This window comes from Solenopsis invicta, unplaced genomic scaffold (genome assembly GCF_016802725.1).
Source record: "Solenopsis invicta isolate M01_SB unplaced genomic scaffold, UNIL_Sinv_3.0 scaffold_379, whole genome shotgun sequence".
NCBI classification, from domain to species: Eukaryota; Metazoa; Arthropoda; class Insecta; order Hymenoptera; family Formicidae; genus Solenopsis; species Solenopsis invicta.
This window is the reverse complement of record NW_024105283.1, coordinates 2,750-29,559: the sequence shown is the minus strand read 5'-3', so window position 1 is coordinate 29,559 and position 26,810 is coordinate 2,750. Positions and strand designations below refer to the sequence as shown.

Genomic DNA, 26,810 nt, shown 5'->3' with positions numbered 1-26,810 from the left:
TAAAGCTCATAATCACACCGACAAGATTAGCAAAAAAAAAGAAGAATAATTCCAAGTAAGGAGTCTAAAAAAACATTTCTTGCATAAAAATCTCCTTTTGTAAAAATATTACTAAAAACTTGTAAAAATGAATGCTGAAAATTATAAACTAAAGAAACAAAGATAAAAAATTTTAAAGCTTACAAATTAAAAATCTTTATTTTCAGAATTACTATTTTTTATTAATGCAAGAAAAGACTACTCTTTTATGTCATAAATGTAAATAATACTAGAATAAAATTTATTAACATTTTTATAATGAAAATGGGTGCATTACAATACTGTCTCTGCGAGTGTATTTGCAAGTGCACACTTTGGAACGTACATCCTGATACAGGCGACACAAAAGTGTTTCCAAGATATTGGGCAAAGGTTTATTCTCGGCCGTCTACGTGAATAATGCTTCACATTTGTTAGGGTACAATAAATGATAATTGTTTACAAAAATTGGATGTAATGTTTGTAAAAATTACATAAGAATAATTACAAGTATGACAAACAAGACTTCAGAGGCTGCAAGTTTTTGAAATGGTTCACCTAAAGGGCGCCAATACGTAAGCGTGAATCTCGCCGGGCCTAGGAGATTGCGCATTGCTTGCGCAGTGGTGGGGGTAAGGTAGAGCGTGGCAGTCACACTTGCAGTCGCGTGCCGCCACGTGCCACGTTTTGTGGTGAACCGTTTTACGAGTGTGATAAAAGTGAGATTAAAAAGAGAAGAGTGAAAGAGAGAGAAAGTGAAAGGGGAAAGTGATAGTGAGAGAGAGAGAGAGAGAGAGAGCTGAAGAAGAAAATGCAGAAAGGGAAATCAAAAGAGGCCATAAGAGAGGGCAAACTTCGTACGAAGACGACAATGACGACGAGGAAATGTAAGTAGACCTTACCCTACATTTATAGTAGTGCACAGTCGCGGTCATTAGAGTTGCAACACTTTTTGTTCGATGGTTTTTGGAATGTAGACTTGCTCATCGAGCGGCGAACGTAATTTGTTAAATCTGCACGTAAGAACAAATTACGTTTGCCGCTCGATGAACAAGTCTACATTCCAAAATCCATCGAAGAAAAAGTGTTGCAACTCTAATGACCACGACTGTACAATAAAAAAAAAATAAATTTATTTGAGCCTTGTGCCTGTGCCCGAGTTGTACACGAGCGAGACAAAAAGCTATCGAGAAGAAATGGCGAGGCGTGTTAAATCTCTCATCATCCGCGACATTCGCCTCGCGGTATCTTCTCGCCGATCGACTCGCTCGAATACAACTGGACTATGAATTGAAAATTGTCGACTTCAATAATTTGTATTTCGGCTTCTAAGAGAGTCCTTTTCTTTAAAATTTGCACACACCTTTGGAATAACATTAGAGTTATCAGTAAAATTTTGAAGAAGGAATCCTCTCAGAAGTCGAGTTATAAATAAATCTTTTTTTTTCTTTTTCTAATTTTTAATGTTTGTGTTTGTATTTCAGCAAAAAGTGAGGGCGTCATTTCACGGTTAGTTTAGAGGGCTGAATGCGCTGGCTGTGGTGATACAAAAAAAAAGCATGTTTCGTCACAGCCACCGCCACCGTCACCACCACTACCGCCTCCGCCACTACCGCCTGCATCGCCATCGCCGCCACCGCCGCCGCCCCCGTCATCATCGCCGCCACCGTCATCATCGCCGCCACCGCCGCTGCCGCCGCCGTCATCATCGCCACCGCTGCTACCATCGGCGGAACGTAGTCTTCCAAAATATATTTTGTCAAACGAGTATCCCATGAGCGGCCAGCGTATGCCGACGCCGTGTCTCATGGGATACTCGCAAAATATGAGACACCGGGCGCCGCGATCACGAGCACCGCCACCGCCAGTAATAACGCACAAGGTAATACAATATAAATATAAAAAATTAAACACATGCCTACGCACACAAAGGGAGATAGATAGACAGACAGACAGACAGAGGGGGGGGGGGGAGAGAGAAATTTTATTACACGACTTGCTAAGCCGTGTAATTGCTGCTAAGTAATTTATTTAATAAATAATTAATCCTAGATCTTGCTCAGGTAAATTACTAAGAGAAATAATTGAAGCCTTACCTATCCCGGAATAAAAAAAAGCATTTGGGATCTAAATAGACGTTAGGAGATACATTAAATATGGCAATATAAATTAATAAGGCTGATCATTAATATTATAAATAGTACAGAACATTCTAATTTTAGCAATATAGAAAATATTACAGTAGAAAAAAATCATAAAAAGTGCATTTATGATATTATTAGCAGCAATTACACGACTTAGCAATTCGTGTAATAGAATTTTCAATTTGTGTTATATATCCAGAAAATTCTTGTCCTAAAGTCAATGGAGTTGCCTATATATATATATATATATATATATATGAATGACTGCTTTGCTACAATCGTACACACATGCGCGCTTGCGCGTATGATAGTAACGAAACAGTGTATATGTATGTATGTGTGCGTGGGTGCGTGTGTGCGCGCATATACACATACTAATGTTTCTTTTTGCAGCTAATGAAGAACATGTTTCGGCGCGCGTTGCAACAGGCGAAAAAAGAAGGTCAGTATATGCAACGTAAAAAAAAAACGGAAACTTTAATATGTTTTCAACGTTTTTTGCAGGATATATTGGTGGTGCAGGATATGGTGGAGGATCTGTAGACGCGCCACCAATAAAAAATCATCCGCCTTTTACTGAGGCGTCCAATCCGCCGCCGCCCACCCAGGTGTACTATCCGCCGCCGCCGCCGCCGTCCACCCAGGTGTACTATCCGCCGACGCCGACTCAGGCGTACTATCCGCCGCCGCCGCCGACTCAGACGTACTATCCGCCGCCGCCGACTCAGGCGTACCATCCGCCGCCGCCGACTCAGGCGTACTATCCGCCGCCGCCGACTCAGGCGTACTATCCGCCGCCGCCGACTCAGGCGTACAACCCGCCGCCGCCGACCCAGGTGTACAACCCGCCGCCTCCGACCCAGGCGTACAACCCGCCACCGCCGACCCAGGTGTATAACCCGCCGCCGTCGACCCTGGCGTACACCCCTCCTCTGCCGACGCAAACGTACAATCCGCCGCCGCCAACCCAGGCGTACAATCCGCCGCCTCCGACCCAGGCGTACAACCCGCCACCGCCGACCCAGATGTATAACCCGCCGCCGTCGACCCTAGGGTACACCCCTCCTCTGCCGACCCAGACGTACAATCCGCCGCTGCCGACCCAGGCGTACACCCCTCCTCCGCCGACCCAGGCGTACAATCCGCCGCCGCCGACTCAGGTGTACAACCCGCCGCCGCCGACCCAGACATAAATTGTGGCGATTTTTTTGTATTTTTCTAAATAAAAATTATCTTAACGTACAGAAAACCAATTCATCAATTTTTCAACCTTTTTTCTATATTAAAAGTACATTGGAACAAAAGTACATGTAATTAATTCATTTAATTATACATACATACATACATATATACATATATAATTAATATATATATATATATAATATATATATATATATAAAATTTAAAATATATATGTATATATAATACAAACACGCAATACTGTTGTTTCGTATATAAGACAAAATTTTTTTTATTTATTTTCAACTCGTGGATGTGAATCGCGATCAACTTTTATCATTTACTGACGTTCTGTAGCTCGTATGTATGAAATGAGACCAGCGCGGACTTCAGAAAACTCTAACAAACGCATCTCGAGCCTCATTCGCGAAAAAAGATATGTATGCATGCGTGTGTGCCTGTGCGCGCGCGCGCGCGCGCGCTAAGCAAAATTTACACGTACAGCTGTTTACGTGTTAAACTTTTTTGTTACGTTTTTGATTAGAATGACACTCAGTCAGTGTTGTTTGTTAGAGTTTTCTGAAGTCCGCGCTGGTCTCATTTCATACATACGAGCTACAGAACGTCAGTAAATGATAAAAGTTAATCGCGATTCACATCCACGAGTTGAAAATAAACACTGACTGAGTGTCATTCCAATCAAAAACGTAACAAAAAAGTTTAACACGTAAACAGCTGTACGTGTAAATTTTGCTTAGCGCGCGCGCACGCGCGCACAGGCACACACGCATGCATACATATCTTTTTTCGCCAATGAAGCTCGAGATGCGTTTGTATGTGCCTAATTTTCGCATGTTACATTTATGGAAATTAATTATTAATTTCTTTAATTATACATACGTATATACATACGTGCATACATACGTACATACATATGTACATACATACGTACATACATATATATATATATATATATATATATATATATGTATATATGTATATATGTATATATAATACAAACACGCAATACTGTTGTTTCGTATATAAGACAAAATTTTTTTTATTTATTTTCAACTCGTGGATGTGAATCGCGATTAACTTTTATCATTTACTGACGTTCTGTAGCTCGTATGTATGAAATGAGACCAGCGCGGACTTCAGAAAACTCTAACAAACAACACTGACTGAGTGTCATTCTAATCAAAAACGTAACAAAAAAGTTTAACACGTAAACAGCTGTACGTGTAAATTTTGCTTAACGCGCGCGCGCGCGCGCACAGGCACACACGCATGCATACATATCTTTTTTCGCGAATGAGGCTCGAGATGCGTTTGTATGTGCCTAATTTTCGCATGTTATATTTATGGAAATTAATTAAATTATTTATTTATTTATTTAGCTTGAGGCAAATTGAAAGCTGACCAATCGATGGAAAACTCATTTTTATTCATCAAAAGCGACATAAACATGATCGAACCCATAAATCCTCAGGCGAGCAAGCCGCTATTTTACCGAACGCACTTGATCCGATTATAGCGCCATCTGCGAAAGAACCTATGAACTACAGCCACTGCTCTTCTTGCCATCGTTTACGTGCGCTAAGCGAAATTTGGACACGTACAGCTGTTTACCTATTAAACTTTTTTGTTACGTTGTTGACTGAAACGATACACAGTCAGTGTTGTTTGTTAGAGTTTTCTGAAGTCCGCCCTGGTCTCATTTTATACATACGAACTACAGAGCGTTAGTAAATGACATAAATTAACCTTGGTTGACAGATCTACGAGTCGAAAATAAATGAATTTTTAACTTTTTGGTCGATTTACTCATAAAATTTACCAGAGCACACTTTGTTTTGGTGCGTACTTTTATTTTGCAAAAGGATTTTGCGATCTGTAAAGCCAATTCGAAAATTAATGAACACTGTAATGGTCGGTAATTCCCGTCAGTATAGCATCCTCTTAAGTCTACCTTGTTAGTCATTAATTCATAGTCATTTAAGACTGTCTTATTTCACGCACACATTTATAAATAAGACGATCTTTGCGAAGACGTGTCCGAGGACGTATTAAGCAAGGCTTTTGGAGGTTAAGTTGTTCGCGTGCTCCGGTCATAGGCCTAGTTTACATCGAGCACTTGATACGCGTACTAACTCGTAACTTTCTATTAATTTATCTTATTGTCGACAATACGTGTATACATAATGCATATATTTAATTATCTTGATTCATATTATACCAACTTAATATACTATTTTTTAAATTTATTGCCGAAATCAAGACAATTTAATAGAAAATTACTAGTTAGTACGTGTATCAAGTACTCGGTGTAAACTAGGCCAAGGTCATACTTTTAATTGATCTGAAGTAAAATCTGTAGTGATAATAAAAAAGTTCTGCATTCTTAAGGCTGGTTTATAATTACTTAAAGTAGGTTTATAATAGCCGTAACCGTAAGAAATTGACCAATCATAGTTAATTTATAAGAAAATAATCGACGATTAACCAATTTCTTACGGTTACGGCTATTATAAACCTTAAGTGTAGTATTAAATTTTAAACTATTAATATCAATAATGACACAAATCAGAAAAAACTGTTCTGCATGTGGTACATTGCATTACAACAATAAATTTATTTTTCAGAAGGACGGTGTGAACATAAGCAGATATATATATATATATATATATATATATATATATATATATATATATATATATTGTAAGAGCGGGCCGAAAGGATTTTAAAATCCCGCCTCACAAAGGAGAGGGGAACGTGCGAGCCGGAAAATACTAGGAAAGGAAATATCTCGTCACGATCCCTCGTGTGTCAGGAGCCGGAAGTACCGACGGAAAGGAGGGTAACTAGAATTAACTGCGCACCAGGAGTACAATAGCAGAACCGACTTTATTCACCGGTCGTGTACAGAAAAACGTGGCGGCCATGCCGCACTTGACGAGAGCTTCGACGAGTCTGATGCTTGCGATGATACACCCACGAGAGAGACCGCAGGGGCGCGCTAGTGAGCCTCGCAGGGCCAATCGCATGGCGGTATATGTCTAACGTGGTTTGCAAAACCAATTGGGGCACGAGACAGAAGGTCACGTGATCCACGCAGCCAATCAGGCAGCAATCCGCTGACAACGCCACCGCAGTGGCGGCCGATTTGAAATTTATACCGAGTGAGCCGATTGCTCACTTACAATATATATTTATACAGCTCAGCTAGTCAGCTAGTCGCTGAATTGTCATCATCACCTTGGTTTATCTTGAGCGCCTACTCATGCAGAAATAATATCGGTTAATTAGAAACGAATTGTGCTGGAGACTATTTTATTGCCAATTTTATCAGGCAGTGTAAAATGTGGATCACTCGCAAAAATTGAGAGACATCACGGTGAAAGACGAATGTAAATATGCTTATCATAAGGATTTCTTTGTGCTCGAAATACTCTAGGCCATCCCTGGTATATTTGCAATATTTAATATTAATTAATAATACTTAACAATTACCTGCCGATTCCGTTAACTCTTCAGTTCAAATGAAATTAAAATCATAGCTTAATAATATATAAGATAGTATTACAGTATATAAAAATTACTTAAATGCAACGTTTCTATTGGAGGAGTCCTAGGGAATATTACGAAAATAGCCAAACGGCAAATAAGTACAATCTTAAGATCATCTTCGTCAAGTCGAATAAGAATTACTTGAGCAAAATCTTCTTCGCGAAGGTCACCTTATTTGGCGACTATGAATTCTTATGACTTAAGACAATCTTGATTGAATAAGATGGTCTTGGCCAAGACGATCTTAAGCGCTGCCTTGAGCTTGGACTATGAATACGGCCCTATGAATACGGGCCATAAATTGTAATTCGTGGCTCATCATTCCCGTCTATTATCGATAAATAAATCGCGAACATATATCAAGATACTAATTACTATCAAGAAAAATGATTTTACCTAACAATATCGAGGACTGGGTGGATTTCATTGTGATGCTATTAAAACCAAGGATCATTAACAATTTACGTACAAGTATAGTAATTTATATTAAAGAAATAATATTTTATTTATTATTCTCTTAATTGTATAAGCTTCAAAAATGGCAAGTGTTATGCCTATTATATTTTTTAACAATAAATAAATTTATAAGAAATGACATAATATGTTAAAAAAAACACAATATAATATTAAAATTTACTACAACTTTTATTAAGAATACCATATCGAAGATTATAAAATTAATGTTGTAAAACATTATGAAATGTTAAAAGATAAGAATAAATATATATATATAGACAGAATTACATAACTCTTTTCTTTTCGTTTCATTTAGAAACTTGTTATAATTTATTGATATAGTAATTAAATTATTTTCTTTATATCATCTTTATTTAACAATTAATAAATTAAAAAATTTATTGTAAAGTTATTTCTTATATATAAATAATTTAGCTTTATTTATAATCAACAGATAAATTTATTATAACAAGTTTTTCTTTAAGAAAATTAATTTATTAACAATGGATATAATTATTTACTAATTACAAATTATATTTTTCAGAAAATAAGACATCACCAACGAATACTTCATCAACAATTACTTCAGATATAAACAATATAATAAATTTAGATTCGAAGAGTAAAATTGAATATTGTATACATATAATATCGTTATTAATTTCTGTTTTGTTTGTTTTTTTAATTTTGCTCGCTATTATTTGATTTCAAGTGCTCTTAACGGTAATTATGTGGAATTTTACCAATTGGTCCTACAGACTATTAGGGGAGGAACACTGGATGCGCTGGATACGCTGGATACGCCTCATGGCTCTGGCAGACCAGCGCGATTTACTATTCTAAAAGTCGATAAGTAATGTCGTTTGAATCAGTCAGATGACATACATTGTAGAGCTCATTAGAGACCTCCCAGATAACAAAATGCGCGCATAGTGAGTTCACGGAGCGCGTATACCGTGCGAATTATTCGCACGGTGTCAGCTCACAGTATCCGACAGATGCGTCATCATATGAGAATCATATCAGTCGCACGCGTGCGGTACTCATGCATGCGAACGATATGAACCTCAAATGCGTTCTCCAAATGAGACTCATATTGCTAGCATGCATGCATACAGCACTCAAAAATTCTAATCATTGCCCATTTTTTTCACGTCCCAATCAGCACACAATATTTAAAAAATGTTTTTAAAAACGTTAAAATTAATGGATTCATGCTCCTTTCTACATTAAACAAAATTTTTTTTAATATTGAGGTTTTTTTAAGAGTTTTTTTTCTGAAATTTCTACGCGATCACCCATTCAAGTTGCGACCCCGGTGAATGTTGCTTGATCTCTGTGATCACTGCGAATTGATCCCTCGTGATCACCTGTAAACACTTTATGCTAATACATGTACATCACTGATAAATCAAGTCAATATACAATATGTTATCGAAAAGACGAAATATATATAATTAAAATATATTATTTATATAAATATATGTAATTAAGTTAATTTTTTACTGATTTTTATAGATGTTATTGAGACATTTTTCAAACGAATTTTAAAATCAATAATAATTAAAAAATAAGTAACTTAAATGTTAAATAAATAATAAATAAATAAAATTTTATAGAGATGAAAAATAAATAAAATAATATTAAATAAACATTTAAAAATGCTTAGTGAAACCATTTTTTTAATTAAATAATTCATTAAAAATAAATAGTAAAACAATATTAAATAAACATTTAAAAAACATATTTAAAAAAAAATATTAAATTAATATTTAATAAATGTTAAATTAATGTTTTTGAAATTGTTTCAAATAAAAAATTAATATAAAATAAATATTAAATTAATGTTAAATAAATGCTGAATTAATGTTTTTAAAAAATGTTTTTTTAAATAAAAAATTAATGTGAAATAAATATTAAATAAACGTGAAATAAACGTTACATAAACATTAAATAAACGTTAAATAAGTATTAAATGAATATTTTCTCTAAATCATTATTTTGAATATTTAATTAATGTTAAATAAATATTTAATAAACGTTTAATAAATATTTTTGTTATAATAAATTGTACAATGAAAAATTAATATTAAATAAATATTAAAAACAATTTTTTAAATATTGTGTGCTGATTGGGGTACTTTTAATTATATTATATATCAATGTTTTTATTTTTTTATGATTTATAATTAAAGATTAATAATATTATTATTTACAATATTTTTGTAAATTTGTTAATTTAATATAATATACGGGAGGGTCTTGTTTGATTACATTGCGATTGACCACAGCCCCCATCACACCGTGAGGACAGCGTGATACGTTCTTGTGCGCTCGGCGGAATTATCACGTTACCCTCACACCGTGAAATGTTCCCATCACGCGTGATTGCACCATGCGACCTTTTACGTGTACACGTGTGCGCCCATTACATTGTGAGGACACTGTGATGCACTTTTGCACGCACAGCGTGATTATCACGTCGTGAAAATAACGTGAACTCACGAATTGTTATCTGGGCTGTCTCTCTAATGTACAACCCCCCCCTTTTTTAATATATGCATTTTTCATGTATAAATATTCATGGCTGTTCGAGCGTGGCTGAATAAAGATTATTTTTATATCTTTATCAAATCAACTGCTTCTTGTTGTAAACTCCTTTGTACTAGAGACCCTATATCAGAGTCTGGACATGACGCGATTTGGGCATAATCGCACGAGAGAGAAAAAAACATAGACATAGGATTTATAGACCGAGCATTTGAGGAGTGGGAGCGTGAAAAACTAAAAAGAGATAGCAAGCTTTGGACCACTATTCTGTCTTTGTCTAATGACGAGCGTGGGAAATCTTTACTTGTTTTTTTTTTATATATTTTGACGTCTACAAACGTAATAAAGAAACTGATAAATTTAACATTAATAAAACTAAGAATAAATGATTTATTTACTGAAAAGGAACATGCTTTTAATCAAGCTCCATTGATGGATCATAGAAATCAATTGATTCGTATTCTCTTAGAAAAGTTTTTCACTCTTCGAATACATCATTATGCTGCTTCTAAGAATAACAAAATTAGACGAATAAGATCTAAATTCACAAAACTGATTTTATTTAAAAATCAATACTTTATTGTTTAAATTTTAATACACAATTTTATATTATATATAATTCTATATTTTGGCACTTTTTTCAATGCTTTTCAATTCCCCTTCATTCTTTTTTCACATTCACTTACATTTCCTTTTTCTCTTTCCCTATAATAACCTTACCGAGAGTTTCGTTACCTTTACTGTACCCCCACGCGCGTCATTAGACAAAGACAGAATAGTGGTCCAAAGCAGGCTATCTCTTTCTAGTTTTTCACGCGAGAACTTTACCCCCACTCCTCGAATGCTCGGTCTATAGAGCCTAAGTCTATGGAAAAAAATACACCTCTCTCTCTTTCTCTCTCTCTCTCTCTAACTTATTCTTGACGTGTCTAACCTCAACTTAAACGCGAAACCACGTTACACTATCGTTGTTGTTTTCTTATCGTGTGTACAAGAGTTTATTTTAAAAATTATTCAAAATGGGCGGCTGTGCAGCCCCATTTTGCAATAATTCAAGAGCCAAAGAATACATCATGAAAATTTACATAAATGTACATAAAACAAATTAACAATGGTAGTTATGATAATAATGATAGCAAATATTTATCAGGCTTAAATTTTTATCAAAAGAAAAACAAACGAATAAAGGAAACATTGATATTGTAACGCTGGTGGTTTTCGTGCTGTTCTGGTAGGTGTCAGGATACGGTTGCGGATAAGCTCGCCGGATTGGTCGGGTTCGGTATAATAATCGCACTCGGTATTTAGTTGACAAAAATACTAAATCTTTGTTTGGTGTGATGTTTACAAGTAGCCTCATTAGCCGATTGTGTCTAACGCCTCGTGACAAGTGGACCCAGCCTTAGCGGGGACGCGATTGGCTCGCGGTGGTCGCGGCGACCAATTGCCGCTGCGCGGTCGGAATTGCAAGCGGTGGTAACGATAAGCGCGCGGTGACGCGTGGGCTAACGAGCACGCTAGGCGAGAGCCAAGACTGAAGTTCGAAACAAAAATTTTTAATAACCGCGAGAGTACGGATGAACCGTTAAAGTGACAAAAGATAATTCTAACTTAAACGGAGACATAATAAGAACTGAAGTACTAGAACTACGAAATCATAAGAATACAAATAACTCCAACTTAAATTAAATCGCGTGGTTTGAAACGGACTCGGTGTCCGGGGTGGTCGGGGAGCCGCGGAACGCGGGATCGGAGCGACGGCGACGATTCCGCGTCTCGCCCGAGCCGCCTCGTGCAAAAAGAGGCGAAGTTCTCGTCAGGACGCGGATGCCCTGACGAGGCTTTAGGTTACAAGAGACTCTTCCCTGAGGGAGAGGACCGATGGGATTGGCTAGGGATACCCAGCCTGCGGACTCGACGAGGATGCTCGTCGTGGGCGGTGATTCGCCGAGGATACTCGGCTACGGAACACGGCGAGGATGCTCGCCGTGATTGGCTGTGTACGGTATTCGGTATGACAGGATTAGCCGAGGATACTCGGCTAGCCGGAACGACGAGGATGCTCGTCGAGGGTAGTCAGGATGAGGCGAGTATTCTCGTCCTCTTGGGAGTCGGAGTGCGGTCGAGGATACTCGACCTGTCGGATTCGGCGGACCAGGAAGATCTGTCTCGGCGTTCCCACTGCCGGCTTATATATCCGAACGCACGGTTGGGCGGACCAATCCGTGCGTTCGGTCGGCTGGCCCGGAGTGGGAGCGTTGCCGAACGCCACGGGCGGCGCGCGTGCTGCCGCGTTATCGCGACGGCAGGTTAGCTCGGTGCGCGCACGTGGCGTTCTGCCGGTGCATTGCTCGGGTGGACGGAGTGGAGTGGCCGTGCGCGCGAGGTGGAGGGGCGTTTTGTTACATCATGAATAATAATAGCACAAGTAATAGCGCAATTCCGCCTTTCAATAAACATTAATAAGTTTATCAAATTTAGAATTAAATAGTTTATATAACATTGCCGGATACCTCATAAAATCTATTACAAAACATGCAAACTGTGTAATAAATATTTAAAATCAGTTGGTTCAAAAACTCCAATATTATATTTATTTACAAAATTTGTACAATTAAAATGTTATAAGAATAATTGTTTATTTTTTCTAAATATTAAAACTTTTTTAATTTTTTTTAAGTTTGAACAAATGTTTTGACATTATTTTAAATATTTTAATAACATTACAGATATTAGTTTAAAAAATTTTTTAATTAAAAAATGTAGTAAAATGACAGCAAACCATATTTTACCATGTCACAACTTATATACAAATTATACATATAATTAAGAGGTTTGTAACATTTAGATTAAAGGTTTTTAATAAAAAAAATGCAATAAAATGTAAAAAATATGATAGTAAGACGATGGCAATGCATACTTTATTTAAATAAAATATATTGTGTTACATTATTTAAAAAATTGTTATTTATTTCTTTCCTATACTCGCTTTTGCTGTAACATCTAAACATAATACAAATATTTGAATACAAATACAAACGGGAGTTGGCCAGAACTGAAGAACCAATCAAAAGTGATTGTCTCGTGTTCAGACTCTGATATAGGCCTAGTTTACACCGAGCACTTGATACGCGTACTAACTAGTAATTTTTTATTAAATTATCTTAATTTCGGCAAAAAATTTAAAAAATAGTATATTAAGTTGGTACAATATAAATCGAGATAATTAAATATATGTATTATGTACCCATACAGCACAGAGGACTGCAGAAATATTGTTGCAACATTGCTGCAACGTTGTAATATTGCTGCAACGTTGCAACAATATTGTTGCAAGTTTTGTGCTGTATGGGTATACACGCATTGTCGAAAGTAAGATAAATTAATAAAAAAGTTACGAGTTAGTACGCGTATTAAGTGCTTGGTGTAAACTAGGCCTAAGATAGTAGTTTACGCTCGGTCTATAGTTTCCTAAGTCTGCTCTTGTAGTACAGTATACCCAAGGACTTTGATTCTGTCCATGGGGAAATTTTCCAAACTGAGAAGTTGCTATCTTTCTACATACTTACAGTTCATGATTAACGTAACGACCAATAAGCTTTAGTCGTTTCATTAATCATGAACTGCGAGTATGTAGAAAGTGGTGACATCTTAGTTTGGAAAATTGCCCCATGGACAGAATCAAAGTCCTTGGGTGTACATTGGCTTTACATTGGTTAACATTGCCGAAACATTGGTTATGTTGGGAGTACATTGACTAATATTTCTTTATGGGGCAATACTTTATTGACCAATAAAGAGCCAATATTAGTCATAGAAACAATTGCACATGTATGTACAGTCATGTTCATTATAGTTGCGACATTTTTTCTTTGATGGTTTTTGGAATGTAGCCTTGCTCATCGAGCGGCAAACGTAATTGGTTGGATCCATAAGTAAGAACCACAGACTTCTATAATACACTAGACCGCTAGCTCCCTATGTAGGCCTGGCCGAAAAATCTATGTACTGCTGCCAGTATTGAGGAATGCAAGATGGCTGTCATGTTAGGTTACGAGTCGGTTTTGCCTTAATCAGACGTGTGCGTTGTTTGTATGGATCTAATAATCCTAAATTGCAAAATTCTTTTATATTATTTTATTTATAAGATAAAAATACAAATTTGCAATATATATCAATAGTTTTAATTATATATATATATATATATATATATATATATATATATTACAATGAATAGAGAATATAAAAAAAAAGTAATTTTTTTTCAAGTGAGTGATGTTTATTTGTAACAATATTATTAAATATCACTCACTTGAAAATAAAATTTGCTTCGTTAAACGATGCCGTTTGCGAATCGGTTTCAGGATTTCGTTGCAATAAAATTTAGAATAGGAGTGTAATCGTATTTTTATATACCGTGTTGCTATCACAACTATTAGTTTTATTTTATGTGAAGTTTCTAATATATTAATATTTTCACAATTTAAATTTGGAAAGATATTATTGTCTAAAGTCAAAGAATTTTTTACTTTGCTTAATACTTTTAAATTAAGATTAGGATCTCTAAGATTGCTAAAATTGTTTGTTTGTATGTTGATTTGTCGCTCTGTTTCAATTATGATTTTGGTAATACTGAAGGAGACGGTCTTCCTCACCGATTTTGATGAAATTAGGCTCATTCGATGCGTTTTCACATGAAACTAACGAATCTGGCAGAAAAAAGTGTCGCTCGGCCACACGAACCGAGATATCAATCGTCAAAGTTAGCGATTGTACAGGTTAGAATATCAGTCATCTCGGCGTAATGCAACGAACTGAGCATGCGCTGTGATAGAAATATGCACGAAATTTGAAATGCTTATTAATAATTATATCACTGCCACATTTACTACACTTGCTTGTATTTGCTAAAACATTATGTTGGATTAAAAAAGTTATTAGTTTTTGTGCAATGTAGATTTTTTTTATTAAGGCATGAAAACAATTTATTTTATAAAATTAATTAATTTAATTAATAGACACATTCCACTTACAGATATCTTGAAACGAGGTCTACATATGTATTGCTCCCTCCACATGAGTTTGCGACTTTCCATACGAAGGGAGGTCCACCCCATTCCCACCCCCACCCATCCCACCCCCGCGCGCGGTAATATCTGTAAGTGGAATGTGTCTATTAATTAAATTAATTAATTTTATAAAATAAATTGTTTTCATGCCTTAATAAAAAAAATCTACATTGCACAAAAACTAATAATTTTTTTAATCCAACACAATGTCTACTTTTTATTGAACATTTGTATAATATATTTTATAATTAACAGGGAGGGAGGAATAAAATATACAATGATGTAATTATTAATAAAGAAACGTTTCAAATTTCGTGCAAATTTCTATCACAGCGCATGCTCAGGTCTTTACATTACGCCGAGATGACTGATATTCTAACCTGTACAATCGCTAACTTTAATGATTGATATCTCGATTCTCGTGGCAGAGCGACACTTTTTTTTGCCAGATTTGTTAGTTTCATGTAAAAACGCGTCGAATAAGCCTAATTTCATCAAAATCGGCGAGGAAGACCGTCTCCTTCAGTATTACCATGATTTTAAATACTCTATTATCTGAAATTATCAAACCTCCATTATTAGCAAAATCTAAAAACTTAGAATAAATACTTGAATGGACATAATTATGGTGGCTTCTTTGCTTTTGTAAATTAATGGCACAAGTATAACAATCTATCTGCGACAATAATTTTTTTATAATGTATCCAGCGATATAAAATAAAATGTATTCTTTTAATGTGCTGCAATTAGATAATGAATCATTATTAAATGTCTCTATTTCATTGTCACTTTCATCGTCCATACTTTCAAATATTGCATTTTGTTGCTTCTTTTTTTTCCAAATAAATTGATACATTGTGCCACTAGGATCACTATCTAAATGTAAACAGTTGCTATTTGGTGAGCCTCTTATTTCATTTCTTAGAAGAATTTGTCTCATGGCATATTTAAACTGTAAAACATTTGGGTTGTTATTGTAACCATGTCTGCTTCTAATTTTTGAGAAGAATATTTCTAAATAGTCTTGTGAAAATTTGTACGTCAAGATATATTTAAAGGATTCTCTTTCTGAAAATATATCTTTTGCCACAGCGAATATAGATTTAACTGTTGTAGCCATTCCGCAAATAAATGTTCTTCTACCACTTAAGCACAGCATATCACCAGTTTTAGTTTTTAATGAAAATAAAAAACTTATTTTTTCAATCATGATTGTTTCTAACGCGTTTATGTTATTTTGATTTATAGGTGTATGAAATCCTTTTCCAAAGGGATTCCTTGAATTCATAAAGTCAAATAATCTGTCTATAACCTTAATGAATGTTATTGTAGCTTTAGAGTCCTGAAATTCAGGACAATATTCTTTTAAAAATTCAATTGTTGTTGCTACAGATGAACTTAATGTCTGAGCGGCATATTTAACTTTCATTTTGTTTTGCCACCAATTAATGCATTGCGAATTTAATTTGTTTTTAAATCGAAAAGTTAATTGATTCTGCAATTGATGCAATTGTATTATATATCGCCATTCAATATTACCATCATTTGTATGAAATTCTTTAAAATCTGCTAACGCATTACGAGCTAGTTTCAACATATGACATGCGTCCAATATGACATAAACATTATAATCTTGTGTAGGATGCTTAAAACTATTAACAATAGATTCATAATTATTTACGTAAATACTACATCCTAGCTTATTTAATGCGCTTATATTAACGGATGCGCCGTCGCATGTGATAGATCGTACTTTTAACTCGCTATTACTTGTTAAAGATAAGGCAGTCAATATTAATTCTGCAAGTGTCGCAGCAGATAAAGATTTCTTCAAAAAATAAGCTATGGGCCATTTCCATTTGCCATTAAGGGCAACCAGCATGAATACTAATGATTCATTTGCTAATGAATCTTTTTCTTCTATATGAATATCATTTCCATAGTCCACATACCCAACAAGTTTCCCTTCTTGTTCATTCCAAAGTAATTGCTGCCGTATCGACATACTATCAAAAATCATGTTGCAATCTTTATCCTCTGCGGGCAAATTCTTTAAAAATGAAATTATCTCTTTGTGGAACCCAGGTTCAGCGTTTACAGATGAATGCAAATGTCTGATGCTTGACGGATGTGGCAAATTGAAAATCCCGCTAGATATAAATAAAGCATATTCTATAGTAACATAAAAATTTTATTTTGTTGTATTTTATAATAGAAAAATATAAAACATAAGTGCAAAACAGCAAATCATGCAAAACAACAAATCATGTAAATAAATGAAAAGAAAAAAAGAAAACCAACCGGCAATAGTCATAAGCTTTAGTAGAATTATAGAATAAGGTTACAGCAAACTTCTTTACTTGCTCCGAATACCTTCTACCACTTGCAGATCGCGAATTATTTTTTACTTCGTTTTGAAAAAGATTGAGTGACATGCCTTCAAACTCGCGACTTAACATATTAAGTGCATCGGTATCACTTACATATTTCTTTTTTAATTCATCGAATAAATGTTTCATAGACTTTATTTGTTCCTCTTTTCGTTTTACACTACGTTGTAGAGTATGCAATTTTTGTTGTCCAGATTCAATCTTAGACCTAAATTTTGACTTTTCATTTTCCAGAATTGTAGAGAAGATTTCTGCTTGTCTCTTTAGTTCTTGCTGATGCAATTCAAGACCAGATTTTATCTCGGACTTCAGTTTTGACTTTTCATTTTCCAAAATCACAGAGAACATTTCTGCTTGTTTCTTTAGTTCTTGCTGATGTAATTCACGATCATGTTGCAATCGTTCCTTTAATATTTCAATTTCATTAAAAGATTCTGTCGAAATTGCTTGAAGTTTAAAATTCTCTGCGTTTTCTAATGTTTCCTCGAACGCACGTTTGCTGCTATTCACAGTTACTGAAATTACAATTATCTGTTTATAGTGTAAATTAATGTACATATTATCTTAACTAATATATAGCATATTTGATTTACTCAAAATACAAAAATACAACATATTAGAAACGCATAAATTAATTATGCATTTATATATCACTTACATTTATCATTTAATACTTTGAAGGGATCAAAATTCTCTTTGTTGTCACTCATCCGCACAATACATTTTCTTGGAAGAACTCCAGGTTTTAGAAATAACCTGTCGTTCCAACGATAATAGTCATCATTATTAAAATGTAAACTGCATATTCGAGAGGTATTAGTCGGTTGCCAATTTGTTCTGCCCACAAATGATATCCATGAGTCTAAAATGTCTTTATTCCGTGGAAATCTAGAAAATATTTGACATTATTTATATCGATTATATTGATTTATATATTAAAATACTAACAATAACATATTATTTCCACTTACCTAAAAAGACTGATATTTTTTTGCCTGTCCGCCTTATTTTGGCAGCCAAGAACACAACAACACATTGGCATTATTTATTTTTATATTCACTTTCTTAACCTTAACAACATACTTCGCCGTTCTCGATCAAGTGCTGTCTTTACGCATGCATCGTCGCGCAAGTATATAAGCAATGATTGGACGAACCCCCACTATCGTCAAAGTCAACCAATGGAATCCGCATTCCACAGTACCTCCACTTGTACATGGATTTCTTGGCCATTATCTCTGTTAAGATCACGCAAGCTAGCGGTCTAGTGTATTATAGAAGTCTGTGGTAAGAACCAATCATGTTCTCAGCTCTCGTTATAGTTGCGCGTTCAGAAACGCATCGAAGAAAAAGTGTCGCAACTATAATGAACACGACTGTACACCCAAGGACTTTGATTCTGTCCATGGGGAAATTTTCCAAACTGAGAAGTCGCTATCTTTCTACATACTTACAGTCATGATTAACGTAACAACCAATAAGCTTTAATTGTTTCATTAATCATGAACTGCGAGTATGTAGAAAGTGGTGACTTCTCAGTTTGGAAAATTTCCCCATGGACAGATTGGTTCTTACTTGTGGATCCAACCAATTACGTTTGTCACTCGATGAGCAAGGCTACCTTCCAAAAACCATCGAAAAAAAGTGTCGCAACTATAATGAACACGACTGTACATATGTACTTGTAATATTGCTCGCCAATTAATAAACAATATTGCATTTACATTGCAGGTGCATTGGCCAAGATTTGCCAATGTAAAGCGAATATTGTTTATTAAAGAAATGATAATGTACTGCCAATATTACGAGTCAATAATTTTACAATATTGCTCTTACATTGGCTTTGTTTACACCGAATACTTGATACGCGTAATATTTAGTAATTTTCTATTCAATTATCTTAATTTCGATAATAAATTTAATGAATAGTATATTAAGCTGGTACAATATGAATCAAGATAATTAATTAAATATAGATATCACGTATACATTTATGTGCGCTGCACGGCACTGGAGCGCGCTTTTGGCACTGATGCTATTTGGCGGGATGGAGATGCCGATTGAATTGCTTCGAATGTGCTTGTTGCGTTCGGAAAAAATATATCTTTTATTTCGCACTGAGATAATCGCTTTCTGTAATCACGATATGTCTCGGAACCCGACTGCGAAGAAAAGGCGCGCTCCCGCCGTTTGCGGGAACCTATATAGCCCGCGACACGATCCGTCCCGATGAGGGTCTCACGTGAACTTTTCGCGGTTTCTCAGGGAACAAGTCGTGCCGGGCTTACGGCTTCGAATACGTGAGATCGTCGCGTATCGAACGTCAATTGGTCGGCTACAGCGCGCATCGCGCTACCACGCGCGCGATCACGCGGACGTTAGACCGAGCTCACCGCTCCGCTCCGACCGGCAAACAACAACATGTTGACTCCAAAGCCAAGAATTGATCGCCGGAATTTGAAAAATGATAATTTTAGCGCTTCGCAACCTTCTTGGCTTTGGAATCAATAATTGGAAAAGAAGTTGAAAATTGCGGCGTTCCTCAACAATTTACACGTATTGTTGAAATTAAGACAATTTAATAGAAAGTTACTTGTTAGTATGCGTGTCAAGTGTTCGGTGTAAACTAGGTCATTGGAGGTGCATTGGCCAAGATTTGCCAATGTAAAGCGAATATTGTTTATTAAAAAAACGGTAATGTATTGCCAATATTACGAGTCAACAATTGTACAATATTGCACTTACATTAGAAGTGCATTGGCCAATATTTGCCAATCAAAAACGAATATTGTTTTTTAAAGAAACGGTAATGTGCTGCCAATGTTACGAGTTAACAATTGTACAATATTGCACTTATATTGGAAGCGCATTTTTGGTCAAGATTTCCAAATCTAAAGCAAATATTGGCTATAAAAGAAATATTAATGTGTTACCAATGGCCTAGTTTACACCGAGCATTTGATACGCGTACTAACTCGTAACTTTCTATTAATTTATCTTACTGTCGACAATGCGTGTATACATAATAGATATATTTAATTATCTTGATTCATATTGTACCAACTTAATATACTATTTTTTAAATTTATTGCCGAAATCAAGACAATTTAATTGAATCAAGACAAGAAAATTACTAGTTAGTACGCGTATCAAGTGCTCGGTGTAAACAAGGTCAATAATTGTATTGTAAATATTATTAATAAACGAAATAGGTCCATAAATGAAGAAACCTCAATCTACATTCCAATGAGCAAACAATACTTTTCAATTATTTAAAAATTTTTTATATTTAATTTAATTTGTATTATATTGACATATATTTTCTAATTGCATTCTTACTCAAACAAATAACAGAAAAGTTATTCCAGATACTATTCCGCATTTGTGAAATTAGTAAAAAAACTATAATTTTATATTTGTTTATATAAATAATGTGTTTTAATTATACATATTCCATTTTTTCGATAACGTATATTGACCTGATCTATAAGTTATATACACGTATCAGCACAAAGTGTTCACAAATCATCACGAGGGATCAGTTCTCAGTGATCACACAGGTCAAGCAACGTTCACCGGAGTCGCGACTTGGATGGGTGACTGCTTGGGTTTGAAAAAAAAAGTCGACTAATATTGATTAAAGTGTCAACCTTCTAATATTGGACCAATGTTGAAAACCTAATGCACAACCAATATATAATTCGTATTTATTTTTTTTTCAATATTGGTTAAATAAAGGTCAATATCATACTTTGCAATATTGGACCAATATTGAAAATCAATTCACATCCAATAGAAAATATTAGGTTGACATGATTTTTCAATATTGGACCAATATTGCAACTTCAATATTGGTTAAATAATAGCGTTTTCGATTGGGATGCACTGACTGCACTCAGTGTCAGGCGCGTGTTCGATTCGCAGTGCCAATGCGTACTTGGCTAGTGTCACGTGTTCGTTTGAACGCACGACACTCGCATAGTGCGCACTCAGTGCGCACTAGAGTCCTATATAAAGAGAGAAGCGACATCGAACCCCCACCACAACCTTCAGTATCCAATTGAGTCCTCCACCGCCATTTTGGGACCGCTTTAACGTCATCAAACACCATTCGTATCATTCTACAAACAGCTGTGGTCACAATATGGCTGCTCGCTTAGCCAATCAAGTATCAATCAGATTACCAATCAGAGCTTCGGACATCAATGTCGCTTCTCTCTTTATATAGGACTCTAATTTTGACCGTGCCAGTTCAGTGCACTGGATGCATGCAAGCATCAGTGCATTATTGTAAGCAATAACGAACAAAGTTTTAAATTTAAAAAAATAAGCAATCCGGATTTGAATCTTTTTAATATTTTGGAGACATTTTTGGAATCTTCTTCTAGTTCAAGCGAGGAAGAAGAAATAATTGCAATCTTCCGAACTAGAAGAATGATTCCAAAAACTGTAAATTATGTAGCATGTGTAAAAAAATGGATAATGACACCGTAAGTGTTATATCTTTTATACAAGTACATCAATTTTATACCTTTTTTAAAATATAATTAATTACTTGATGTAATATAATAGCATTTTTTAATGATTATATACTATTTAATTACATATAGTAAAAATCATTACTTACTGAGCACGAGATTACTTTTTCGAGGTTACTTTTTTTCTTTTTCGCGTGATCTATTATAATTAACTCAAGTGACACTTGCACTGAAAATTTGGGCGTGTTCTTTTGCATTTGCACTACTCAGTGCAACTCATGGAACTTGTCCAGTATTGGCGTGAACTGAGTGCGCACTGGTGCGCACTAACTTTTTCCCAATCAAAAACGCTATAAGAGTCGATATCATACTCTGCAATATTAGACCAATAGTGAAAATCAATTCACACCCAATATAGAATATTAGGTTTACATTATTTCCCAATATTGAACCAATATTTTGTGCTACTAGGGTGTTTTCTGAACTCATTAATCAGCATACTTTTGACGATGTTTGTACAAAAGCGGTCATTGGTCTAGTTTACACCGAGTACTTGATACACGTACTAACTAGTAATTTTCTACTAAATTATCTTAATTCGGCAATAAATTTAAAGAATAATATACTAAGCTGGTACAATATAAATTGAGATAATGGCCTAGTTTACACCGAGTACTTGATACGCGTACCAACTCGTAACTTTTGTAACAAACCGCCTCCGCGCGACCCCCCCCCCCCGACGGACCGGTCATCGTCCGCAAAACGCCGGCCGAACATCCGCCGAGCGTCAAACGAGGCGCTACGCGCCGATAAACGACTTCAAACGCGCCAATGCAGCGAGGCATCCGCGCGTCCCGGTGACCGCGCCGCGCACGCGCACCGGCCCCAAACCGGCACGCGCTAGCGACGTGCTCACTCGCCTCCGTCCGCCCACCACGCAACCGATCTCGAGCGGCGGGGACGCTGGCTCCGACACAAACCGAACCGCCACCGAACGTTCCCGACGTCTCGAGATGCGGGTATAAAAGCGCCGGAGCAGCGAGATGCTGCGCTTTTTCTCCGCCGACTGCTCGGACCGCTACTCCGCCGACTAGTCTCCAAAGAAGTCTCCCGAGGTAGTCCTGGGGTCAAGTGTCTTGGCCTCTGTCGAGCGTTCTCGACGGCTACCACTCACGTACCCGTCTCTCCTCGCCGAAGCTGGGCTCAAGCGTCTTGGGCTCAGGCAAGCGTACTTGCCCGACCGGCTTTCCTCGACACCGATCCGATCCTACCGCGGCGGCTACAGAAAAACGGGGTAAAGCGTCTTTGCCTCCGTCGAGCGTACTCGACGTAGCCGTCGCATCCTGCCTGCGAGCGAGATCGCAACATAACAGCTGCGGATTTAAAGGGACGCTCGGCCGAGCGCCGCCCCGCGCCCCGCTACTGTGCTAACGACCGCGAAAAGCCGAGCACGCGACCTCGCAAGGCCGAAAAACACGAGGCCGCCGGCGCGCCGAAAAGAACGCCGACCGCGTAAACAACGCATCTGCCGTGTGAATTAGCGGCAACCGCGCCGACGACGTTCCCCGCGCCGAAATCGTTGCCCGACGGTATTCCCGATCGCCGCGATAGCCGTCACCCCGCGCGCGATACGGCCGACGACGTATCGGCGGTGACGCACCCTCTGTAAATACTAGCTTTAAGACAATTGTATTCGTCCCTTCACTCAATAAAACTTGTACATATTTTACACGTTCAAACACACGAGTCTAATTCTCTCTTAACCCGGATCGTGCCCTGGAATTCCCGACGAGCTACGTCCGTGCGCGATATCTATCCAAGAAAAACGGGTTGTTACATGGCGCCCGAACAGGGACCGTTGCCGTCCGGAGAGAATTAGACCCGCGTGGGCCATGCCAAGAAGCTGGATCTACCGAATAGACCGTACCGCGCTAGAGTCTCACCTCGAAACTCTCAGGCTGGACACAACCGGGAACGTGGACGATCTCCGCCGCCGCTTACGGGAATACGCTATCGCGCATCCCGAATATCAGCCCGCAAACATGCCGCCCCCGGAGGACCACGCCGAGATCCGCATCGAGATACCGGACCCGCCACTCGCTGGCGGGGGACACGCGTCCGACGCCAAGCAAATGAACCAGATACGGAAGTGGGGATGCCACTTCGAAGGGAAAGACCCCATCGCGTTCCTTGAGCGGGTCGACGAACTACAGCGAGAGTACGGGTTCTCTGACGCACAGTTATTGCGCGGTCTCCCCGAACTGCTGCGCGGGGAAGCGCTCCTGTGGTACCGCAACAATCGCGACCCCTGGGACGACTGGCAGGCGTTCACCGGCGTATTCCGGGAATATTACTTACCACGGCGATACGTCGCCAAATTAAAACGGGACATTCAGGCGCGAAAACAAGGTACCGACGAGCCATATTGCAAGTACGCGACAGAGCTCCTCGCCATGATGAGACGCGCCGGCGGGTACGAAAAGGAGGAGCAGCTCGACCTGCTGTACGAAAACCTCCAACCGCGGTACAAGTTATACGTCCGCCGCGACGGCCTCCGCCGAACAACCGACCTGCTCCGTCAGGCGGAGGAGTTCGAGGAAATCAGCGCGCAATGTCGCGATCGCGGCGTCGCCCCCAAGCCAACCGCCACCAACACCGCCGCGACCACGTACGACAAGAACGAATGCTGCTGGCATTGCAAGCAGCGCGGGCATACCCGGTTCGACTGCCGTCGCATCGCGAAAAAATTCTGCTCCCAGTGCGGGAAAAACGGCGTCTACACACGCGACTGCCACCCGCCGCCGGGAAACGCCACCAGGACCGGGGAGGCCCCTGCCGCACCCCGGTCCTCCGAGTAATATTTAAACCGCGACCGCACATCTACCTCAGCATCGACCAGCACGAGCTCGAGGTCCTCCTGGACTCGGGCTCAGAAGCCTTCTTCGTGAGCCCGGCTACCGCGAACCGCCTGCGACGCCGAGGGCGAGAGATACGACCCGTCACCGGCCAGGTCTACGTGGCGGACGGGTCGAGCGTACCGATTGGGGGATGCATCGTGCTACCGATCGTCATCGACAACCGAGCAATTTCGCACGAGTTCCAAATACTACCAGGACTCGACACCGACGTACTCTTCGGTGTCGATATCATGGCTCGGGCACAAATCGCCATCCCGCCGCCACCGAAACACGCCGCAAGGGCACGAACTCCCCCGCACGCAACCCTCCCGATACGACCCGCGGCAGAAGGGGAGGGAGAACAGGAACGCCTGCAAGCCTTCCTCGCCGAAGAACTCCCACGATTCGAAGCCGTACACGGACCGACCGACCGCCTGCAACACACGATACGTGTCAGAAATCATCCGCCGATTAAGCAACGGTACCGCCCTCGGAATCCGGCGATGCAGGCCATCATCGACCGCGAGGTCGACGAAATGCTCCGTAACGGAATCATCGAGCCGTCGCAAAGCGCGTGGAGCTCACCTATCGTGATCGTGAGGAAAAAAGACGGCAAACCACGCTTTTGCATCGACTTCCGCAAGGTGAACGATGTGACCGAACGCGACGCGTATCCGCTGCCACAGATCGCCGCGACGCTGGATAAACTTCGCGGCGCGCAATTCCTGACCACGCTCGACCTGGAGAGCGGCTACTGGCAGGTGCCGCTAGCACCGGAAAGCCGACCGATTACCGCGTTCACAGTACCCGGACACGGACTAATTCAGTTCCGCGTAATGCCCTTCGGACTGCATTCCGCGCCCGCCACGTTCCAACGGTTACTGGACGGCATACTAGGCCCGAAGCTAGAACCTAGCGTGTTCGTCTACCTAGACGACATTATCGTTGTTAGCCGAACCTTCGACGAGCACCTCGACATCCTGCGAGAAGTCTTTTCGCGACTAAGGTCCGACCGACTCCGGCTTAACCCCGCGAAATGCCGGTTCTGTACGACAACAATCAAGTATCTCGGACACGTCGTGGATCGCGAGGGCATACGAACCGACCCGGAAAAGACCAACACGTGGAATGGCCGGTACCGCACACCGTGCGGCAAGTACGCCAATTCCTCGGCATCGCCTCGTGGTACCGACGATTCATACGCGACTTCGCGACCCTCGCCGCCCCGCTAACCGCACTCACTCGCAAAAACGCCGCCTGGAGGTGGGGAACCTCGGAGCAGGAGGCATTTGACGCCCTGAAGAGAACGCTCACGACCGCGCCGGTATTGGCCTGCCCGGATTTCGAGAGACAATTCGTCTTACAAACGGACGCGAGTACGACCGGCCTGGGGGCCGTACTAACACAATACTTCCCCGAGGGCGAGCGCGTGATCGCATATGCCAGTCGTACCCTGAATTCCGCCGAACGAAACTACAGCGCGACGGAGCTGGAGTGTCTCGCGATACTGTGGGGAATACGCCGAATGAGGGACTACCTCCAGGGCTATCGCTTTAAGGTCATGACTGACCACCAGTCACTACGCTGGCTACAAAAACTCGATTCGCCCACCGGCCGACTCGGACGGTGGGCATTCGAGTTACGCCAATACGACTTCGACGTTCAGTACCGCAAAGGAGCGTTGAACAAGGTAGCCGATGCTTTGTCCCGCCGACACGCCGTCAACGTCATCGCGGAGCCCCGATGCCCGTGGTACCGGAAATGGTGGGGAACCGCACGCGACACGCCGCACGACGCTCCCGACTTCCGCATCGAAGACGGGAAATTGTACAAACACGTGCTACATACCCTCGACTTGTCCGAAACGCCGAGCGACGCACAATGGAAAGAGTGCGTCCCCCGCGAAGGACGCACCGAGATCTTGCGGCGGTATCACGACGCGCCGACCGCCGGATATCTCGGGATCGCCAAGACCATCTCGCGCATCGCCGCACAGTATCACTGGCCCGGCATGTTCCGCGACATAGCCCAATACGTGCGGCAGTGCGAGACATGCCTG

General features: G+C 39.3%; 2 protein-coding genes across 3 annotated transcripts; one reads left to right on the top strand and one right to left on the bottom strand.

The window, feature by feature from the left end:
* The first annotated feature begins 303 nt into the window (after positions 1-303).
* On the top strand, positions 304-3,422 carry LOC120359919 (leucine-rich repeat extensin-like protein 3). The gene is made up of 4 exons (XM_039459363.1): positions 304-411; positions 1,538-1,900; positions 2,556-2,604; positions 2,667-3,422. The coding sequence occupies exons 1-4, from the start codon at positions 304-306 to the stop codon at positions 3,353-3,355; spliced, it is 1,209 nt and encodes a 402-aa protein (XP_039315297.1). The 3' UTR covers positions 3,356-3,422.
* Positions 3,423-17,019: 13,597 nt separating this feature from the next.
* Positions 17,020-18,670, bottom strand: LOC120359920 (THAP domain-containing protein 1-like). 2 transcript variants are annotated; one of them, XM_039459365.1, is made up of 4 exons: positions 18,348-18,670; positions 18,035-18,264; positions 17,470-17,891; positions 17,020-17,136 (listed from the first exon to the last, which is right to left on the bottom strand). In XM_039459365.1, the coding sequence occupies exons 1-4, from the start codon at positions 18,416-18,418 to the stop codon at positions 17,074-17,076; spliced, it is 786 nt and encodes a 261-aa protein (XP_039315299.1). In that variant the 5' UTR covers positions 18,419-18,670; the 3' UTR covers positions 17,020-17,073. The 2 variants fall into 2 exon arrangements, with proteins under 2 accessions (XP_039315299.1, XP_039315298.1); XM_039459364.1 differs by lacking the exon at positions 17,020-17,136 and having other exon boundaries at positions 17,175-17,891.
* Positions 18,671-26,810: the final 8,140 nt, after the last annotated feature.